Below are 23,108 nucleotides of genomic sequence, written 5' to 3'. Positions count from 1 at the left end.
ATACTCACTTAAACCTTTTTAGTTCAAAACATCAAGCTGAACAGAATTAGCTCTCTGGGATTTCCTTACATGGACATTTTAACTCACTTTGGCACGGACTGCCTATAGCTAGTATGTGAGTTTGAGCAAACACCACATTAATGGCAGACTATAGAAACCACTCAAGATAAAGCCTCAGACAAAGTAGCATTATTCCTAAAGGTCTTTAAACCAGATCTTGTGCTAACTTTCTAAAGTCTAAAATGTTGCTGGTGTCAGATGACAGGTTTTTTTGCCATTTTTTTCAATATCTGTAACTCCCTTAACTCCTGAACCATTTGTTGAATTGACAGAACTCCAACTGTTCCTGAATTTTTCAGTGACATTAGGGTCGTTACAGTAATCCCACACAGCAGCAGCCCAAAGAAGATGAATAATTGTTGAAAGAAAAGAGAGTGAGTGAGTGTGATGGCGCTCTACAGAAAACAGACATTTTATTGGGCATTTGGGTTCTTTTTTATTGTTTTTAATCATTTTGTTTTCAGTATTTTCTGTGTTATTTGCCAAGAATTGGATGCAGTGCTCTGCTTGTAATTACCAAAATGACCCTGCTATCATTGGGGAAAAAAGCAAAGAGTTATGGTAAATGGCCTGTATTTATATAGCGCTTTACTAGTCCCTAAGGATCCCAAAGCGCTTTACATATCCAGTCATCCACCCATTCACGCACACATTCACACACTGGTGATGGCAAGCTACATTGTAGCCACAGCCACCCTGGGGCGCACTGACAGAGGCGAGGCTGCCGGTCAGTAGGCAACGGGTGAAGTGTCTTGCCCAAGGACACAATGACCAAGACTGTCCAAGCCGGGGCTCGAACCGGCAACCTTCCGATTACAAGGCGAACTCCCAACTCTTGAGCCACGATCGCCCCACGATACTTTAAAGAACCATTGAAATTTTTCAAGTGTGACATTTTTACAAAATGTCATACTTGACATACTTGGTCCAAATAAAAAAAACAACAACAAAAAAAACCTCTCCGTGAATCGCTACCTTATTGTGGTGGAGGGGTTTGTGTGTCCCAGGGATTCCAGGGGCTTTTGCCCCTGGTAGGGTCTCCCATGGCAAATTGGTCCTGAGTGAGGGACCAGACAAAGAGCGATTCAGAAGACCCTTTTGAGTAAAACATCGAGGGAACAGTTTACCCTGCCCGGGACAGGGTTACCGGGGCCCCGCCCCGGAGCCAGGCCCGGGGAGGGTACACTGAAAAAATGGGAATTGGCAGGCTTTTGGATTTGCACAAATGAATTTAGTTAATGCTACACAAGCCTTTCATGTTTCTCTTATTTACATTATTGAATAAAGTACCATTTACGTAATTATAAACAATACTGAAACTACTCATTTTTCTTGCATTGATATAAAATGACTAAATTAGTATACTAAAACCATTGTAATCATGTTTGACCACCAACGGAAATGATGTAATATATTCAAAGACAGCAACTAAATATGATTGGACAATCACATAAGCGCGGCCTTTATACAAAAACATTATTCAAGGAGAGCGCAATTGACCGCCAGTTTCTGGAAGACTGTTAAGCCACATGCAACCATTGGCACTGCGTTAGTGGGCATAGTGAGAAGGTAAGTAAATTAAATACATTTGTTTTACTTGGGGATGTTTTCACAGAATTATTTTGTTGCGTGCTGGGAAAAAAGTTATCTGTAATGCTTTTCGTACAGCATGCACCAAAATGCACTTTTTCCTTTTCTTTTTACACTGCTAGCTAGTGTTGGTATTAGCTACACGACTATAGCTGAAAAATAGTCTAACAAAGTGCACATAGTCGGGAGAAAGCGGCTGTTATCGGTCGGATTTGGAATGTGGCAGAGAACACTGGGTTGTTAGTGGCTTAACAAGCTCATGAAATCTCACCGAGAGAGCGCAATAGTGTTTGTGTTACACTGCTAGTCATTGCTACAGTGGCTAATTGCTGCAACCGTCAGAGTTTAGCAAGCTGGGATTGCCACTGTGAGATATGTTAATTCTGGTGGCTGACACACACGCAAGTCATAACAAGAATCCGTCCACACGTACACAGATATTTTTGAAAATGGAGATTTCCCATTTTAGTTAAAAAAAAAATAAAATCCCATCCATGCTGCAGTCTTGAAAAAATATCTCCGTCCACACACCAAATCCTAGTGTAACAAACAGTGTAGAAATGTTGGTTAATCAGAAGTCTAGAAGCCTGGGAGCGGAAGGAGTAAACAGTTTTGTATACTCACAAAACTTTGAGGTAATTCTGAAAAGTTTTCGTGTTTTTTCTAGAAAGGCAGCTAATTTTGTGTTACCTTTGAAATGATGAAGGCATTTGAAATGTTAATAACTAAAGACAGTATTTTGGATTTTGTGTCTCTCGCTCTCATGGCCAGGTTCACAACGCTATGAAATACGACTGGTGTAGACTCACAACTGGGGAATGCACAAAATTCATACAGCATACAGAAATTTAATAAAAATAAAATGTTTTTGCAAAACCAACTACAAAGTTGGCGTAGGTATTTAGGTTGTGAGAGCGTCCATGTTAAATGTATAAGTTCACCCTGACGCCTGTCTTTCTTAATGGAGGCACAGTAACTGCGTATGTATATGTAAGTGTGTAAAAACTGCAAACAGTAAGATTAACAGCAACTGTATTTTGCCAGTATCTGCTACTGAAGAAATTAATCTCACAGCGTGACGTCTAAAAAGGCGTTGCGTGAAAATCTCAGTTTTCAGTGATACAAAATCCCGTTTGTGTGGACGAAAGACCCAAATGCACAGAAAAAGCTGTGTTTTCAAAAATACCTTGTGTGTGTGGATGTAGACTTAGACTTGGGTTTAAGAACCTTTGCCCATGAATGCCAAATCAGCTGTCATAGTCATTGTTTTAGGTGAAGTGCCCCTTACTTAACTATTATCTTATTCAAGCCCAACTAATACAGATATCTACAAACAGATACGTACATTTGTTCAATGGAGCATGCTCCCAGCACCCCAAGAAAAGCATGGCCAATAAACAGTGGTTCTAATTGTCTAATTAAGTTCTGGATTGTGAATTTTCCAATACTGTCCAAACAAAAGTTACAACCTTTTTGGGGGTTTTTTTTAGTTTGTTTGGAACATATGTGAGCTGCTTCTCAAAACATTATGTATAAATGAGCAAAAGATTGGCACTTTAATGTTCTGCTTGTTGGGAATAACTTTTTTTAGTAAAAGTTAATGTTGTTTGTGATGGTGGCATTTTTTACTTTTATGATTACACATGTCTGGAAAATGAAGTTATATTCTTGTTATGTGCAATAACATCAATGTTATTGTATACGTAGATTAGCATAAAGAAACAAAATAAATCTTCAATGTTGGCATCCAATTTTAAGCGTGTGTGTGTGTGTGTGTGTGTGTGTTAGTTATCTCTGAATCTGACGTAATCCTCTGGATATTGAATGAGCTGACTCTTGATTATCTGTGTCTTACAGGGTTAGGTGGTGCTGGGAATGTGGAGTTGTAAGGGGTGCACAGAAACGGTATCAAGTCGTTCCAAGCTTTTGCATCACTAAAGATTAAAACATCCACATTTTGGACGTCGTTCTCACTTTCCATGTACATACCTGCATTGTCCATGCACCTTTAAATGCCCTTATTGTCCATCAAAATAAAATCCACAGCACGGGGGTCACTACCAAAAAAAAGGCGATTTTCAGTTGCCACCTTTGCGAATGCAATGATTTAGCATCAGAGCGTGATTATTTTGCTCACATATATGCGCATCTTAAAAGAAATGAGACACTTACTTGTATATTTCTAGGCTGCAACTTTAAAACAAACATTTACTGTACATTTAAATCACACAAAAACCGTAAACACAGACATTATACACCAGGTGATTTTAAACGAGGTATAGTAAGAACAGGAATCGCACCTACAAATGAATTTGAGGAAAATAGTCAGGAGTTTGTAGATCAGTTGGATACTGTCATTCCTTCACATGGTCAGTGTGATACTGAGGACTTGCAAAAAGTCATAGAGCAAAGTTTTGCAACTACTCTGCTAAAGCTGGAGCATTTGGTCCATGTGCCAAGCACAGCTATTGATGTATTTTTAGAGGAACTCTATCATTTGATACGGTCGGCACCTGTACCCTTATCCTGTGATATTGTGACGAATATCTTTAATCAAAGAAACCTCCCCATTGATAAAGATCTCATTACAGAAACTATTAATGCAGTTTTTTCAGGTAATCCTGTACTAAGGTCCATTCAAAAGGGTGGTCCGCTAAGCACAGCATATCTGCGTAAGCAGTATTACAAGGAAAATTTCTGTGTTTTAGAACCAGTTGAATATATACTTGATGCTGAAAAGAAACACAGTTTCCAATATGTCCCATTGCTGAAATTGTTACAGCAGCTGTTGAGTAGAAAAGATGTTGTTGATGAAGTTGTGAAATGCCATAAACAACAGGTGGGAACAGACTCTACTGGGTCATATCATTACAGGTCTTCAAGTGATGGTTCCCTATTTAAGGAAAACTTTTTCCTTTCTGGAGAAAATCTAAGGATTTCCCTACGTTTTTATGTGGATGACTTTGAAGTCTGTAACCCCCTTGGTACCTCACGGAAGAAACACAAGCTTTGTGCCATTTATTGGGTTTTGACTAACTTGCCTTCAGGATCTCATTCCTCCTTATCGTCCATCTACTTGTCAGTGTTGTGCAAAACCACTGACGTTAAAACTTATGGTTATGACAAAATCTTGGAACCTCTTCTACAGGATCTGAAAACTCTTGAAGAACATGGCGTTTATGTTCCACTATTAGGAGAGTCAGTCAAAGGTACAGTCGTAAGTGTAATCGCAGATAACCTTGGAGCACACAGTGTTGCAGGATTTATGCAAAGCTTTTCTGTAGAATACTATTGCAGATTTTGCACAGGGAAGAGCAGTGATATTCAGCTGTATTCTGTAGCGTCTGGTGCTTTCACGCTAAGAAGCAAAGACCTTCACCAAGTCCATGTCAAACAAGCCCAAGATACAGGTACAGGCTGTTGTGGAGTGAAAAGAGAATGTGTCTTCACCAAAAATCTGTCCCACTTTCATGTCATATTTGGTTATCCGCCTGATCTTGCTCACGATGTTTTTGAGGGTATAATCCCAGTAGAGTTGGCTCATTGCTTGACAGTTCTTATATCAAAGAAGTTTTTCACTTTAGCTGACTTAAACAATGCGATTCTGAAGTTCCCCTACAAATGGGAAGATAAGACAAACAGACCTCATGTAGTGTCACAAACTTTCTCTAGCACCAAAACAGTAGGAGGAAATGCGCATGAGAACTGGAGCTTGCTCCGGTTCTTGCCTTTTTTAGTTGGATCACTTGTGCCTGAAGATGAGCCTGCATGGCTTGTTCTCATGACTCTGAAGGATATCACAGAACTTGTCGTGTCCCCTGTGCATAGTGATGACTCTCTGGCTTTTTTGGAAAGCAAAATTATAGAGCACAGACAGCGATACCAGGCACTGTTTCCTGATGTTAAGCTACTACCAAAACACCATTATTTGGAGCACTATCCACAGATGATTAGGTTTTTTGGTCCAGTTGTTTGGCTGTGGACAATGCGTTTCGAGGCCAAACACAGCTTTTTCAAGCAGGTCATGAGACACACAAGCTGCTTTAAGAATGTGCCTCTCTCCTTGGCCTCAAAGCATCAGATGATGATAGCTTACCATCTAAGCTCCCCATCTCTTGGCAAGTCTGAACTAGAGGTCTCGGCTGTATCAACTTTTCCAGTGGATTTGCTTAAAGAGGAGATGGCTAGAGTCATTAGGCAAACATTCCCTGACATTCTAGAGATAAACCTTGCACAGTGTGTGACAATAAAGGGCATAACTTATAGGAAGGGAATGGTACTGGCCCACAGGGCAGCTGGTGGGTTGCCAGAATTCTGTGAAATAAACCACATCTGCATTGTAAACCAGAGCATATTCTACATTGTCAGAGAGCTCGGTGGCTGGTACAGGGAGCACTACAGAGCTTTTGAGCTCAACCCAGTATCTGCAAGAATATTCACTCTTGTTTCACTCCGTGAACTCCATGACACTTATCCACTGGTTGACTACAAGATCGGATCAGTCCGCATGGTGACTTTAAAAAGGCATATAGAAATAAAAGGTGTGCAAATATTTGTAATAAGTTCAGTCACATGTATTTCACTAGATACATTCTTTTTTTTTTTTTTTTGTAACTGACTGATATGTATGGGTAACTGTATGAAGACTAAACTGAAGTTATTCTTTCTGGGTGTCTGATGTATTGTTGTTGGTTTTTTTCATCTACAGAATAGCTGCTTGAAATGGGGACCCCTGTGATCCTAAAGATCATCTTGACTGATGGAACCTGTCAAAGGCTCACTCTCTCCTATGGACCACCTGAATCAATTGAGGATCTCATTGTTGAAGTCAAGAGACAGTGTGGTCTTCAGGGCGATTTCAGACTTCAGTTTATGGATTCCTTGTTTGGGAATGAGTTCCTTAATCTTACCTCAGTTTCAGAAGTGGCAGACAGAGGGACTCTTAAAGTTATTGACATGTCAAGACCCACCACTATGCAGCATGAGGATTATATCATCATAAAAAAATAAAAAGTGAGTGAGTACATTTCAACATTTTCAGCAATCACTCACAATCCTGGCACTGCCATGGTATCTGTAGTCTGCATTTACCACATGTGTATCTGTAGCAGTCAATCATGTTGTAAAACACGGCAACTGGCCAGCGCCGTGTTCCTCTGCGGACAGTGTACTCCCGAACCATCTGGTCCATCACATCCACGCCACACTTTGTTTTGTTGTAAAGGGTGACAGTGTTTGGCTTCCTTTTGGTAGTGTTGGGAAGCTGGGAAGAAGGCAAGAAAAGAACAGTTGCTTTGGACACAACCCTCCACACCTAGCCCTGGAAAAAGAGCCATGTGTCAGGTTAAACACAAATGCAAGAACAATCATGCCACTGTGCGATGTGTTCACTGCTACAGATACACATGTGGTAAATGCAGACTACAGATACCATGGCAGTGCCAGGATTGTGAGTGATTGCTGAAAATGTTGAAATGTACTCACTCACTTTTTATTATTATTTGTAAATATGTGTACAAATGGTTGGTTTTTTGTACTGTTTTTATCAATAAATCTCAGCAACAAAGGAAATACACCCATGTGTGTTGATTTCTCCCTAAGATGGCAAACTGAAACACTCCAAGTTTCCTTGTGGCTCAGGAAACTAACCACTCCAAGTTGGTGACTTTTGGAGATTTATTTCCCTGGATGATTGAGAATGCATCAAGACGAACACAAAAGGAAGTTCACAGCTTTTAGCAGCTCCCCCACCCCCTCATTCACACACCCCCACTCCCCTCCAGAATTCCCAGGTAACAACCTAATTTACATATGAATGACTAGACAATTTAGCTTCCACTTGGCTGAAGCTAAAGCCTAGCTAAACACCTACCAGCCATTTGGCTGGAAGGCGGGTTTTAAAGGTAGAAAAGCCAAATGGCTGCTCTCGGGGGACTCTAAGTGCTAGGCCACAGGTCGATGATCGATTTTGTAATCTTATCACCAGACCTGCGACCATATGTTCTGGACACTCGAGTAAAGAGAGGGGCTGAGCTGTCAACTGATTACGACCTGGTGGTGAGTTGGATCAGGTGGCGGGGGAGGACACTGGACAGACCCGGTGCACCTAAACGAATAGTGAGGGTGTGCTGGGAACGCCTAGCAGAGGCCCCAGTCCGTGAGCTTCAACAGCATTCTGAGGGACACTGGGGACATTGACATGGACCATGTTCAGCATCTCCATTGCCAAAGCTGCTGCATTGACCTGCAGCCGCAAGGTGGTTGGTGCCTGTCGTGGTGGTAACTCCCAAACCAAATGGTGGACACCAGAGGTGAAGGGAGCCACCAGGCTGAAGAAGGAGTCCTATCGGGCTTGGTTAGCCTGTGGGACTTCAGAGGCAGCTGACAGGTACGGACAGGCCAAGCGGAATGCGGCTCGGGCAGTGGTTAAAGCAAAAACTCTGGTGTGCGAGGAGTTCGGAGAGGCCATGGAGAAAGACTTTCAGACTGCCTCGAAGAGATTCTGGCAAACCGTCAGGCGTCTCAGGAGGGGAAAGCAGTGCTCTACCTGCACTGTGTATAGTGCTGGCAGAGCGCTGCTGATTTTGATTGAGAAAATTGTTGGGCGGTGGAAGGAATACTTCGAAGACCTCCTTAATCCCACTGACATGTCTTCCGAGGAGGAAGCAGAGTCTGGGGATGATGGGGATGACCTGCCAATTTCCGGGGGCGAGGTCAATGAGGCAGTTAAACAACTCCTTGGTGGCAGAGCCCCTGGTGTGGATGTGGTCAAGCCCGAGTTCCTGAAGGCTCTGGGCGTTGTAGGCCTGTCCTGGCTGACACGCCTCTATAATGTTGCGTGGAGATCAGGGGCAGTACCCCTGGACTGGCAGACCGGGTTGGTGGTCCCCATCTTTAAGAAGGGGGGCCGGAGGGTGTGTTTCAACTACAGGGGGATCACACTCCTCAGCCTCCCTGAGAAAGTCTATGCCAGGGTGCTGGAAAGGAGAGTTCGTCTGCTAGTCGTACCTCAGATACAGGATGAACAATGCGGTTTTCGTCCTGGTTGCGGAACACTGGACCAGCTCTTTATCCTCTCAAGGATACTGGAGGTTGCATGTGTGGCATCTGTGGTGGCCACAGCTATCTTTTACGGTGTGGTCTGCTGAGGTGGCAACATCTCTGCCGGGGACAGGAAGAGACTGAACAGGCCTATCCGCAGGGCCAGCTCTGTTCTAGGATGCCCTCTGGACCCAGTGGAGGTGGTGAGTGACAGGAGAATGGTGGCTAAGCTGTCATCCCTGATGGACAACATCTCCCACCCCATGCAGGAGACTCTGACAGCACTGAGCAGCTCCTTCAGTGGCAGGCTGCGGCACCCACGGTGTGGGACGGAGAGATTTCACAGGTCTTTCCTCCCCACTGCTGTCAGACTCCACAACAAAGACTCCAACTGATCAAACACACACATATGAAATAACACTAAATGCAATACTCTTTTTCTGACAAAGTTGTATTTTTACTCAGTTGTATAAAGCATTTGTAATCTATTTTTATCCTATTGTATATTTTATTCTGTTTATTCTACTGTATATAGTATTTTATTTTATTCTATTCGGTACAGTTGTGTACAGTATTTTATTCTTATTGTATTCTAATTTTTGCTATATAACTTTTGCACTGTCCACTTCCTGCTGTGACAAAACAAATTCCCCACGTGTGGGATTAATAAAGGTTATCTTATCTTATCTTATGGGAGTTTGCCCAGCCAGTCTGCATGTGTTTTGTGGACTTGGAGAAGGCATTCGACCGTGTCCCTCGGGGTGTCCTGTGGGAGGTGCTATGGGAGTATGGGGTGTCTGGCCCATTGCTACGGGCCATTCGATCCCTATACAACCGTTGCAAGAGCTTGGTTTGCATTGCCGGCAATAAGTCGGACTCGTTCCCGGTGGGTGATGGGCTCCGCCAGGGCTGCCATTTGTCACAGATTCTGTGATTTTTTATGGACAGGATTTCTAGGTGCAGCCAAGTGGCAAAGGGCTTTCACTTCGGTGGCCTCAGAATCTCATCTCTTCTTTTCGCGGATGATGTGGTTTTGTTGGCTTCATCGGGTGATGGCCTCCAGCTCGCACTGGAACAGTTCGCAGCCGAGTGTGAAGCAGCAGGAATGAGGATCAGCACCTCCAAATCTGAAGCCATGGTTCTCAGCCGGAAAAGGGTGGAGTGCTCACTCTGGGTTGCGGATGAGTTCTTGCCCCAAGTGGAGGAGTTAAGTATCTCGGGGTATTGTTTGCGAGTGATGGGAGAAGGGAGCTGGAGATCAACAGACGGATTGGTGCTGGTGAAGAGAGAGCTGAGTGTAAAAGCAAAGCTCTCAATTTACCGGTCAATCTACGTCCCTACCCTCACCTGTGGCCACGAGCTGTGGGTAGTGACTGAAAGAATGAGACTGCGGATACAAGCGGCGGAAATGAGCTTCCTCTCCCTTAGAGATAGGGTGAGAAGTTATGGTCATCCAGGAGGGGCTCAGAGTAGAGCCGCTGCTCCTCCACATCGAAAGGAGCCAGCTGTGGTGGTTTGGGCATCTGACAAGGATGTCTCCTGTGCGCCTCCTGGGTGAGGTGTTTCGGGCATGTCCCACCGGGAGGAGGCCCCGGTGCAGACCCAGGACACGCTGGAGAGATTATATCTCTCGGCTGGCCTGGGAATGCGTTGGTGTCCCCCCGGATAAGCTAGAGGAGGTGGCTGGGGAGAGGGAGGTCTGGGCTTCTCTGCTTAGGCTGCTGCCCCTGCGACCTGGCCCCAGATAAAGCGGAAGAAGATGGATGGATAAATGAATGAAAAAAAAATGCCACCTTCCGACAAAAGGCAGTACAGAAAGAGGGAGTCAAGCTAAAGTGGAGCATGGGCTGCAAATTTACAGACTGTGGTGTTTACATGTAAGCTTCCCAAGTGGTGCTGCTTCTCTTTCTGGCCATACAAAAGTCATAGTGCCCAGTTCTGATGAGAGGGGTTTGCAGCAGCACCCTGCAGATTTGAATTGATTACCTTTTTTGAGATGTAAACATTGTCCAAAAAAAGCATCCCTACATAAGCCCACAGTTCCTCTGTGTCCACCCAACACTGAGTGTTTCCTATAAAGGTTTGTCATGTCCACAATTTGCTACTGGATTTCTTCCTTTAGAAGAAGTGCATAACTGGGGGCATGGTGTTTAGAATCCAAGTTCTGACTGCTGGAATGTAGCAGAGGGTTGCAGGCTTTGTGGGAGACCAACAAAGTCTGTTATTCATTATTTACTGTTATGGAATAAGTTCATAACTTAGAGTGTGGCCTTCCAACAGAAAGGCTCACCCCCTGCATGAGAACGTACAAGCACTGAGCAGCTCGTTCAGCAGTAATCTTTGACACCCACAGTGTAGGAAGGAGCGCCACCGCAGGTCATTCTTACCAGCAGTTGTCAGACTCTATAACGCAGTTTACCATCTTACTCACCAGCTTGTTTTTTCGCTGTACATTTTATACATAGCCCTGCACATTTTATACATATTTCCGTACAAATGTCTGTACATTGTTACTTGTATATACAAACTTTGTGTCTTCCTGTTATATTTTATATTCCCTTTGCTATAAGAGCTGTGGAACACCACAATTTCTCATCCATAGGATAATAAAGGTCTATTCTATTCTATTCTATTCTATTCCATTCTATTGATTTTTAGTGAGAATTTTTTTGGCATTATGATAGAATAACAAGAGTTGTTAAGTAGCCTCGCCATTTGAAGCATATTTAAGGAACTGAGACAACAATTCTGAAACAAAAATATCCTCTATCAAATATAAGCTATAATCATTCAACACAGCCAATGTAATATGAGAAAAAGCAACAAACACTGCTCTAAGGAATAATAGATAGAAAGTAGACCTCACTAAAACAGGATGCAACCATGCTTCCTGAATCCATGACTGTGGTAGTGTTACACCCCTGAAATGATGGGCCAACACATCTCCCGTGCAACTTATTTATTTTTACAGAAAACTGTAAAGACAGAAAAATGTATGAATAATCAGTTCTTTCGGCGCGCGGACCGTTGCCACGCTGCCTCTTCACCACTGACACTACTTCTTCTAGTGTTGAAAACATTACTTTTTACAAGTAACTTATACAGTTTTATATTCATATGCACCACCATAAACTGCTTAAATCACAAAAATACATTTTACTATACACATGAATAACATTGTGAACTCTGATTACAGTTTTATATTGTTTTTACTACTGTTTTAATCTATTTATGAACATGACTTCTTAACTGTATTTATTAAACTAGATTTCTTTCAAATAAACGTTCTTCTTAACATATTTCTATAGCATTCAGTCTTCATGAACTAAACATAAAGCAATTCACATTTTCTCCTATTGTGCAAAATATATATCTTGTGGCTTTAACCCAAAAATACCTGCACCGAGCTCACAGAGTTTCGGTACAGTCTAACACTTGGATTGGCACAGGCTAACAACAGGATGAACTTGGAAATTAGAAAGAGACCTGTTTTATTGTGTTAATGTTGTCATTTTGAGCTAAAAATAAATGGCTAAATGATCATTTGTTTCCCATACGGTCATATCACAAAGAATATGCATCTGCTTAAATCAAATCCAAGTCAAATGGTTAAAAAATAATTTCACACAAAAAAAAAGAGCTACCACACTGGGAAGGGTGAAGACAACTGGGTTGACCGGCCCTGGCCACGAGGTGTCCCTTATTTATTTTTCAGGGAGTTGGCAATCCTACTCACTAACCCCCTCCCTCCTGTGCTGAATCGTAAGCGTAAGCAAATCACTCAGGACTCGCTCACCCCCTCCCTCCTGTGCTGAATCATAGAGCGAGCGAACGAATCACTAACTCACTCACTCACTCACTCACTAACCCCCTCCCTCCTGTGCTGAATCATAGAGCGAGTGAACGAATCACTCACTCACTCACTCACTCACCCCCTCCCTCCTGGCTCACAGCTTCTTCTTCTTCTTGGTTGGCAACCAATGTTAAGGCGCATTACCGCCCCCTGGCTCACAGCTCAGTGGACATTTAGATGAGAAAATATATATTTAACACATTTAAGGAAAATACTAATAAAATAAAAATAAACAAAATAAATGTTTATTAAGCAATTTTGATAGGAAATTGCTTAATTTTAGAAATGTTTTTGCTCTTTTTTGCTCTATAAAATAGTTTTTATTTTTTTTAGAATCATTCATCTTAGCAGTGACATTTACGTGAAAAGAGAAACAAATTAAGTTTGAGTGAAAATGTAAATTTTTTGCACTCTCTGGTCAACTGACTCAGTGAATCAAATGACTCAAAAAACCCCGATTCACTTTGGTGAGTGACTCATTAAAACTCAATTCAATAAAAAGAATCAAATTTACCATCACTACTCTCCACCGCTGACACTACTTCTTCTAGTGTAGCGTCAGCTACCGATGCATACAGGACCGAGCGCCCTCTGCTGGCGAAACTTATACAACAGTAAAACTGACATTGCAGTGGCCATACTAAAAGAAAGTGTCTTTCAGTATAAATAAAATGGGGGGGGGGGGGGGGGGGGTGTACTATTTTCACGTCTCTGTCTTTGACATAGTGCCACAGTAGGCCTGTGGTGATCGGCAGTTGTTTAACAAGCTAGTGTCCTGTATGGCAGTTTGTGCCAGAGAAACCACTTCTGCATCAATTTTTCATTTAATAACTTTTAAGTGGGCTGAGATCAATTTCTTTGCCTTGAGAAACTCTTGGATCACTTTTGCAGTGTGCTTTCGGTCATCATCCTTTCATACTTTGAAACTTCTGTCGTGGAAGTTTTAAAGAAACTGCACACACCTGGTGAGTGTCGTTTTGAAGTTTAATTACATGTTGTGCCAAGATAAGGACAAGGAGTCCCACCATCTGTTTAATGTCTCACATTATAGTGTTTTAAATAAAATAAAAGCCTTTTATATAGAATTAGCAGAAATGACAATGACAAAACAGGTACATTGTATTTTACTCTAAAGATTGCAAATCTTTCCACAATAAAGCTAACCTTATTTATTTATTTTTTGTCGGGTCCTGTTTGTTTGTTTGTTTTTTCAAGATTACAACTGTCAATTAATTGCAATGGATCCAACAATGCCATTGTCACTCAGGAAAACACTCCAGTGGGATCTAAGATTGTTTGTGACAGGGACAGAACCGTCATCCCTGTGACTCCAGAGCTTTTCAAGATCTTAATAAAAGTATGTTTTTCTTAAATTCTTAATTTTTTCTTCTTAATTTCAGGTCTTCGTTATTCATCAAATGTTCCACCATGATATCCCTATGTGTTGAAATCACATGTTTAGTCACATGTTAAATCTTTGATAAACAGGGGCCTTTACCCTTAATGGATTAAATCAAATATAATTCTTTAGTGTCTTCTGAAATTAGCTGCCTAGAGTACTTTTTCAGCAATTCATCTGTATTAATAACTTTGTGGATGCTCCTTGTTTCATCCTGTGTTCTGCCTCTTACACTCACTAGCTAATTTATAGAGCAGGCAACAGCTTAATTTTGAAATTTAGTTATCAGGCTGTGCGAAATGTAACACTGCTATAACTTTATAGCATATTTAATTGTAATACATTTTAATATTTGTAAATGGACTGACATGAAAATAAAAATGAGAATAAGAATTAAAAGTGCTAAGTAGATAGATATATACATGATATATACATGAGTGCAGGTGGTGATCAGTGCCAAACATGGAATGAGGCAGTGAACACAGCGTAGGGTCATGTGTTAGTGGTGGAAACAGTCATATGGTTATTGTTCATGTGTCCAACAGCAGAGGGGAAGAAACTGTTCTTATGGCGAGAGGTTCTGGTGCGAATGGACCGGAGCCTCCTGCCTGAGGGGAGCAGGTCAAACAGACTGTGTCCAGGGTGAGAAGGGTCAGCTGAGATCCGAGCTGCACGCCCCAGTGTCCTGGAGGTGTACAGGTCCTGCAGAGATGGGAGTCTGCAGCCAATCACCTTCTCAGCAGAGCGCACAACACGCTGCAGTCTCTGTTTGTCCCTGATAGTGGCTCCAGCGTACCACACAGTGATGGAGGAGGTGAGGATGGACTCGATGATTGCAGTGTAGAATTGCATCATCGTCCGTGTTGGCAGGTTGAATTTCTTCAGCTGCCTCAGGAAGTACATCCTCTGCTGGGCTTTCTTAATGACGGAGGTGATGGTGGGCTCCCACTTCAGGTCCTGGGTGATGGTGGTACCCAGGAAGCGGAATGAGTCCACAGAGGTGATGGGGGTGTCAGTCAGGATGATGGGGGGGAGTGGGGCTGTGTGCTTCCTGAAGTCCACAATAATCTCCACTGTCTTCTGGGCATTCAGCACCAGGTTGTTGTGGCTGCACCAGGACACCAGACGTTCAACCTCCCTCCTGTAGGCAGACTCATCCCCGTCCGAGATGAGTCCAATAACGGTGGTGTCATCTGCAAACTTGATTAGCTTGACAGACTGGTGGGTGGAGGTGCAGCAGTTAGTATACAGGGAGAAGAGCAGAGGAGAAAGAACACAGCCCTGAGGGGAGCCGGTGCTGATGGTCCGGGAGTCCGAGACATTCTTTCCCAGCCTCACATGCTGCTTCCTGTCCGTCAGGAAGTCAGTGATCCACCGGCAGATGGGATCAGGCACATTCATCTGGGAAAGCTTGCCTCGGAGATGGTCTGGAAGGATGGTGTTGAAGGCAGAGCTGAAGTCCACAAACAGGATCCTGGCGTAGGTTCCTGGGGAGTCCAGATGCTGCAGGATGAAGTGTAGGGCCATGTTGATGGCGTCATCTACAGACCTGTTGGCTCTGTATGCAAACTGCAGGGGGTCCAGGAGGGGGGCCGTGAGGGTCCTGAGATAGGAGAGAACCAGGCGCTCAAAAGACTTCATGACCACAGATGTCAGAGCCACGGGTCTGTAGTCATTTAGTCCAGTGATCCTAGGTTTCTTGGGGACAGGGATTATGGTAGAGGACCTGAAGCAGGCAGGCACATGACATGCCTGCAGTGAGGAGTTGAAAATGCCAGAAAACACTGGGGCCAGCTCGTTTGCACAGTGTCTGAGGGTGGCAGGAGACACACCGTCTGGGCCGGGAGCTTTTCGAGCATTCAGACTCTTAAACTGCTTCCTCACACCTTCTTCATGAATATGAAGAGTTGTGGTGGGAGGAGGTGGTGTGAAAACCTCTTTTGTGTGGGGTGAGGAGGGGGGTGTTGTAGGTGAAGTGTTTGAAGGTGGTGATGGCTCTGTGGAGGGGGGAGAGGTGGGGGAATGAGTGTCCAAAGTGTCTCTATTGTTGGGGCCGTTGGAGGTGTGAAGGCTGCCTGATGGCTCATCAAAACGGCAGTAAAAGTCGTTGAGGGTGTTGGCTAAGAGCAAGTCATCAGTGGAGTGGGGGTTTTTAGGCTTGTAGTTGGTGATATTCCTAAAACCTTTCCACACAGAGGCCGTGTCATTCTCTGAGATCTGCTGCTGCATCTTCGCAGAGTGCTGATGTTTAGCAACGTCCACTTCTTTAGTGAACCTGTACTTGGCCTCTCTGTAGCAGTCCCTGTCTCCGCTTCTGAACGCCTTTCTCTTTTCCAGCCACAGCTTTTTGAGTTTAGGAGTAAACCAGGGTTTGTCATTGTTATAACTCACCCTGGTGCGTGATGGCACAATGCTGTCCTCACAGAAGTGGATATAGGAGGTGACAGTGTCCGTAAACTCGTCCAAGGTGTTGGAAGCAGCCTTCATTGTGTCCCAGTCTGTAGACTCCGAACATGTGCGAAGCTCCTCCACAGCCTCGTTGCTCCACAGTTTTTTGGTCCTCACGACAAGTTTTGAGAGCTTCAGCCTCTGTCTGTACGCGGGGATTAGGTGGATCATGACGTGGTCAGAAAGTCCGAGTGAAGCGCGGGGCACCACACGATAGGCCCCGCACGCATGATAGGCTGATCGTGCTGTAACAGTGGAGTACTCAAAGCACTGTATACAACATACCTCATTCACACCCACTCATGCAAGCACTTCTAAACGCAAGTGCACACAGCACACAGTACATTCACACACAGTCACACTCCGATCAACGCATTGGAGGGAGATTTGGGGTTATTATCTTGCCCAAGGACACTTGACATGCAGACTGGGGAAGCTTAGGATCGAACCACCAAACTTCCGATCAGTAGCTGACCTGCTCTACCACCTGAGCCACAGCCACCTACAAATTTGTCAGTATATCAAAAAAATCCACCAAGGTCTTCAAGTCTAAGTTAATGATTTACTGGTTGAAAACTGACAACCCCCCCACCCCCAAAAAACAAAAACAAAAAACATATAACTTAGAATCAATGATTCCTATATGTGTGGTTTATATTGTCAATATACAGGGAGTGCAGAATTATTAGGCAAATGAGTATTTTGTCCACATCATCCTCTTCATGCATGTTGTCTTATTCCAAGCAGTATAGGCTCGAAAGCCTACTACCAATTAAGCATATTAGGTGATGTGCATCTCTGTAATGAGAAGGGGTGTGGTCTAATGACATCAACACCCTATATCAGGTGTGTATAATTATTAGGCAACTTCCTTTCCTTTGGCAAAATGGGTCAAAAGAAGGACTTGACAGCCACAGAAAAGTCAAAAATAGTGAGATATCTTGCAGAGGGATGCAGCAGTCTCAAAATTGCAAAGCTTCTGAAGCGTGATCATCGAACAATCAAGCGTTTCATTCAAAATAGTCAACAGGGTCGCAAGAAGCATGTGGAAAAACCAAGGCGCAAAATAACTGCCCATGAACTGAGAAAAGTCAAGCGTGCAGCTGCCAAGATGCCACTTGCCACCAGTTTGGCCATATTTCAGAGCTGCAACATCACTGGAGTGCCCAAAAGCACAAGGTGTGCAATACTCAGAGACATGGCCAAGGTAAGAAAGGCTGAAAGACGACCACCACTGAACAAGACACACAAGCTGAAACGTCAAGACTGGGCCAAGAAATATCTCAAGACTGATTTTTCTAAGGTTGTATGGACTGATGAAATGAGAGTGAGTCTTGATGGGCCAGATGGATGGGCCCGTGGCTGGATTGGTAAAGGGCAGAGAGCTCCAGTCCGACTCAGACGCCAGCAAGGTGGAGGTGGAGTACTGGTTTGGGCTGGTATCATCAAAGATGAGCTTGTGGGGCCTTTTCGGGTTGAGGATGGAGTCAAGCTCAACTCCCAGTCCTACTGCCAGTTTCTGGAAGACACCTTCTTCAAGCGGTGGTACAGGAAGAAGTCTGCATCCTTCAAGAAAAACATGATTTTCATGCAGGACAATGCTCCATCACACGCGTCCAAGTACTCCACAGCGTGGCTGGCAAGAAAGGGTATGAAAGAAGAAAAACTAATGACATGGCCTCCTTGTTCACCTGATCTGAACCCCATTGAGAACCTGTGGTCCATCATCAAATGTGAGATTTACAAGGAGGGAAAACAGTGCACCTCTGAACAGTGTCTGGGAGGCTGTGGTTGCTGCTGCACGCAATGTTGATGGTGAACAGATCAAAACACTGACAGAATCCATGGATGGCAGGCTTTTGAGTGTCCTTGCAAAGAAATGTGGCTATATTGGCCGCTGATTTGTTTTTGTTTTGTTTTTGAATGTCAGAAATGTATATTTGTGAATGTGGAGATGTTATATTGGTTTCACTGGTAAAAATAAATAATTGAAATGGGTATATATTTGTTTTTTGTTAAGTTGCCTAATAATTATGCACAGTAATAGTCACCTGCACACACAGATATCCCTTTAAAATAGCTAAAACTAAAAACAAACTAAAAACTACTTCCAAAAACATTCAGCTTTGATATTAATGAGTTTTTTTTGGGTTCATTGAGAACATGGTTGTTGTTCAATAATAACATTATTCCTCAAAAATACAACTTGCCTAATAATTCTGCACTCCCTGTATATATATAGCTTATAATTAAAATTGTGGGGGGGGGGGGGGGGGGAAACAACAGCCAGTTTCTTAACAGCCATCAAGAAAATAGCTCCTCGGTTCACAGTAGCATCGCTCTGCTAACATGCTAACAGCACATTTGAGCTACTCACCCCCTCCCTCCTGTGCTGAATCATAGAGCGAACGAATCACTCACTCACTCACTCACTCACTAATAGGGTTGCCAACCGTCCATTAAAAAACGGAATCGTCCCGTATTTAGAAACAAAAGTACACGTCCCGTATTGAGCTAATGAGGGATGTACTTTGCCCCGTAATACGGTGAGAATCAAAAGTAGTCTATAAATGTTAATGGAATTAATGCTTTGTTTGAAAACATAATTCCCAGCCCCTCTCCTGCTTTGTGACCAATGAGCTGACAGCACACTTATGACAATTCGAGTATGACAATTCAGATTACCGCTTATCTCATTGGTCGAGGAAAGGTCGCTTGCGGAGAAAATAATCCCCCTAAAATAGCTAAAACTAAAAACAAACTAAAAACTACTTCCAAAAACATTCAGCTTTGATATTAATGAGTTTTTTGGGTTCATTGAGATCATGGTTGTTGTTCAATAATAGAATTATTCCTCAAAAATAAACTTGCCTAATAATTCTGCACTCCCTGTATAGCACTTTACTCAGTCCCTAAGGACCCCAAAGCGCTTCACACGTTCAGTCATCCACCCATTCACACACTCGTGTTGGCAAGCTACATTGTAGCCACAGCCGCCCTGGGGCGCACTGACAGAGGCGAGGCTGCCGGACACTGGCGCCCTCTGACCACCACCAGTAGGCAACAGGTGAAGTGTCTTGCCCAAGGACACAACGACCGACACTGTCTGAGCCGGGGCAACCTTCCGATTACAAGATGAACTGCCAACTCTTGAGCCTTGATCGCCCCATGTAAGGAATTATATGGGGGTTTCACTAAGTTTCACATTAGTTTGGACCTTTGACTCCTTCTTCAAGCTCAAATAAGGTCAAACTTGTATAAAGTGGATTTTTTTCTTGAAAACTAACTGCTTGTGTTTGCACTTGCAACATTTAGGAAGTGACATTGGTATATGGGGATTATAGTTTCCAAATATCATTTTACCTAACCTTTACATTTCACATCTGCTTCTCTTTCAAATTGACCTAAAATCTTTAACAGAAAGAATTTAAAGAATTAGGTGACGTATTTAGAAATTTACTGTGGCACAATAATATTTAACAAGCTCAATTTATTATACAGATATTTACATTACCAGTTTATTATCGATTTACCTACTCTTAAATAATGTTTGTGTAAAAATAAAATCCACATAAACATCTGTCATGTAATCCTAATCTAAGTAAACTTCAACTTTCAAGTATGCCCTACACTTATTGTCTCCTTCTATTCTAGGAGAGATTCACAAATACTGGGCCAAAGATTCACTTCGACTTAAAAAGAGACTGATTTTCAAAACAGATTTTGATAACAGGGACCTCATGAATTCATTGTTTTCAATAACAAAAGGGTTTGCACAGTAACTAGAACTAACCACCGTATATGTAATATAATGATATCATGAAAGATTTCAATTCCAAGTCACTGATAATCCAGTTCTAATGTTTTAAAGGCAATCGGATTAAACAGGTCTATACATTTCCCTAAAAGTTTTAACGTGATAACCTTATTACTGACCTCTTCCTACATGTTTGCCATCTTCCATTAAATTCAGTGAGCACTTGTCTTTCACACAAAGTACATTTCAAACTGTTTAAATTTTGCTCTTTTTTAATTTATAATCTGTTGGTGTCAATTCCAGGAGAATCCTTTCTCAAAAAAGAGATGGGACACTTGTTCAGTTGTTGGGAATGGTGGGATTCTGACAAACAGCGGCTGTGGAAAAACGATTGATTCAACTGATTTTGTTATTAGGTGAGAAAGATGTCAAGAACAAAAATCATGATGAGGACTCTTCTCTCTGTAAGTAATATTTTGTTGTTTTTTTCAGGTGCAACCTTCCTCCTCTGGAAAATGAATTTAAGAGTGATGTTGGCATGAAGACTAACCTTGTGACAGCAAACCCAAGCATCTTAACAAAGAAGTGAGCCAAGAGTGACTCTAACATTGAACTGACCTGTTAGTTTTGTCTAGTTTCTTTAACTAATATATTATTTTGCAGGTATGGGTCACTGATGGCACGTCGACGGGCGTTTGTAGACAGTCTCCACCAGTATGGCAACTCCCTGCTCCTCTTTCCTTGCTTCTCCTCTGGTGGTACTCGTGCAGTGTGTCAGCGGGCTGTGTATGCCATTGAGGACATGGAAATTCCTATCCAACCAATCTTCACAAACCCTCAGTACTTACAAAGTATGGACCAATTCTGGAATTCTCAGGGGGTAAAGGGACTTCGGGCTAGCACTGGAGCTTATATGATTAGTCTTGCTTTGGAATTATGTGAAACAGTTCATCTTTATGGATTCTGGCCATTTAGTAATCATCCATATAAGCTCTTTCCCCTGACTAACCACTACTATGATAATGTACCCTATAATAGTAGAATCCATGCAATGTCAGATGAGTTTTACTACTGGGTGCAACTGCACAACAAGGGCATTCTCAAGCTTCATCTTGAAGACTGTAAATCAGGTCAGGTCTAGTTTATATGATGGAATAAAATAAAAAAAAAGAGTCAAAGGAGCTTGCAAAGAAAAGCGTCTGGACGTCTTTAAGTTGCTTGAAGACGTTTCACCTCTCATCCGAGAAGCTTCTTCAGTTCTAAGGTCAAATGGTGGGGAGTCCCAGATTTAAACCTAGTGGGAGTATCCCCCCAAAGAGGGACCCCTGATGATCCTCTAATCACATGAGCCAAGGTGTGAAAATGGTGTGGGTCCACATCAGCCAGGGTTTCGGGTGAGTTCATTGTGAAACCTGGCCACACCTTATCATGTGAATTCCTGAGGTCAGATGGCCCAGGATGTGAGTGGGCGTTAAGGCGTCTGGGGAGGGATCTCAAAACTGGATTATAGATGGCAGACAATTGGTGTTGTAAACCCCCGCCTCTGTTCAAAGATGGTCGCTCAAAGTGGACATAGATGGCTTCTTTCACTCCTCTTTCAAACCATCTGTCCTCTCTGTCCAAAATGTGAACATCGGCATCCTCGAAAGAGTGACCTTTATCCTTAAGATGCAGATGGACTGCTGAGTCTTGTCCTGTGGAGGTGGCTCTTCTATGTTGTGCCATGCGCTTGTGAAGTGGCTGTTTGGTCTCTCCAATGTAGAGGTCTGGGCATTCCTCGCTGCACTGTACAGCATACACCACATTGTTAAGTTTGTGTTTTGGTGTTTTGTCTTTCGGGTGAACCAGTTTCTGTCTGAGCGTGTTACTGGGTCTGAAATACACTGGGATGTCATGATTGGTAAAACTCTCCTGAGTTTTTCTGATACACCGGCTACATAGGGGATTACAATGTTGTTGCGTCTGTCCTTCTTATCCTCCCTCGCTGGTGTCTGATCTTCTTTTCTGTGCCTCTTTGCTGACTTTATGAATGCCCAATTAGGATAACTACATGTTTTGAGTGCTTCCTTTACCTGTGTGTGTTCCTTCTTTTTTCCTTCAGGCTTAGAGGGAACATGTTCTGCCTGGTGGTGTAGGGTCCTAATTACTCCAAGTTTGTGTTCCAGAGGGTGATGGGAGTCAAAGAGGAGGTACTGGTCCGTGTGTGTGGGCTTCCGGTAAACTTCAATGTTGAGGTTGCCATTCTCTTCAAGTATGTTGTGGTAAGGCAGAGGTCTAACAGTGTGCAGATCTGATCGGGTGTGAAGTTGGTCCTGTCTTCCAAGGAGCTGTCTTCTTGTAGTCGTTTTCTGATAGTCTCCTTGGCCTCCATGGTGGGTATGCAAGTGAAGAGAGAGACTACATCAAAGGACACCATGGTTTCATCTGGATCCAGGGTAAGTTTCTGGACCTTGTCGGTGAAGTCGGTGGAGTTCTTGATGTGGTGTGGGGTGTTCACCACGAGAGGTGCAAGGATGGTAGCAAGGTGTTTTGCAATGTTATAAGTGGCTGAGTTTATGCTACTGACTATGGGTCTGAGCGGGACATTTTCCTTGTGGATTTTAGGAAGTCCGTAAATGCAGGGTATGGCATCCCCTGGATAAAGGCGGTGATATGTAAGGCGGTCAATGGTTTTTCAAGGTCCTGAAGGCAAGCTATAACTTTCTTTTTGTAGCTGCTTGTGATACAAGTGATACAAGATCAAGGTGACTGAGGCAGCTCTGCCATGTTGTAGCTCAGACAGAGGTGAAGAGGCGAGGTCACAGGTGACTGATGATTCGGTGCTATAGATTAACTAGTATTTATTATCATGACTATTGTTAGGCTGCTGATGTAAATTGATTCATTAGTGTATATTTGACAAAGAATCTGAATTGACATGTCTCACTTTTTATATGGCGTGAATCAATGTGTTATTTTAT

The 23,108-nt window shown here is 43.0% G+C and overlaps 2 protein-coding genes across 3 annotated transcripts in view; both read left to right on the top strand.

Moving 5' to 3' along the window:
• LOC146713278 (ICOS ligand-like) overlaps window positions 1–23,108 on the top strand; it is a 166,570-nt gene that overhangs the window by 122,148 nt on the left and 21,314 nt on the right. The window lies entirely within an intron of this gene.
• Window positions 1–23,108, top strand: part of LOC146713280 (alpha-2,8-sialyltransferase 8E-like) — a 32,564-nt gene that overhangs the window by 4,409 nt on the left and 5,047 nt on the right. The window contains exons 4-7 of one of the 2 annotated variants that reach the window (XM_085446597.1): window positions 13,760–13,901; window positions 20,452–20,564; window positions 20,641–20,733; window positions 20,812–21,138. In XM_085446597.1, the coding sequence (XP_085302723.1) occupies window positions 13,760–13,901; window positions 20,452–20,564; window positions 20,641–20,733; window positions 20,812–21,138 (675 nt within the window). Of the gene's footprint in view, window positions 1–13,759; window positions 13,902–20,451; window positions 20,565–20,640; window positions 20,734–20,811; window positions 21,290–23,108 lie in introns of those variants that run through there. The other variant, XM_085446590.1, reaches the window with a different exon arrangement.

This window comes from Copadichromis virginalis, linkage group LG3 (assembly GCF_057382275.1).
Source record: "Copadichromis virginalis isolate Kocher_CV1m ecotype Utaka linkage group LG3, C_Virginalis_male_GT1.1, whole genome shotgun sequence".
Taxonomy (NCBI): Eukaryota; Metazoa; Chordata; class Actinopteri; order Cichliformes; family Cichlidae; genus Copadichromis; species Copadichromis virginalis.
Note: the sequence above shows the minus strand (reverse complement) of the source record. Positions and strands in the feature narration are given on the sequence as shown.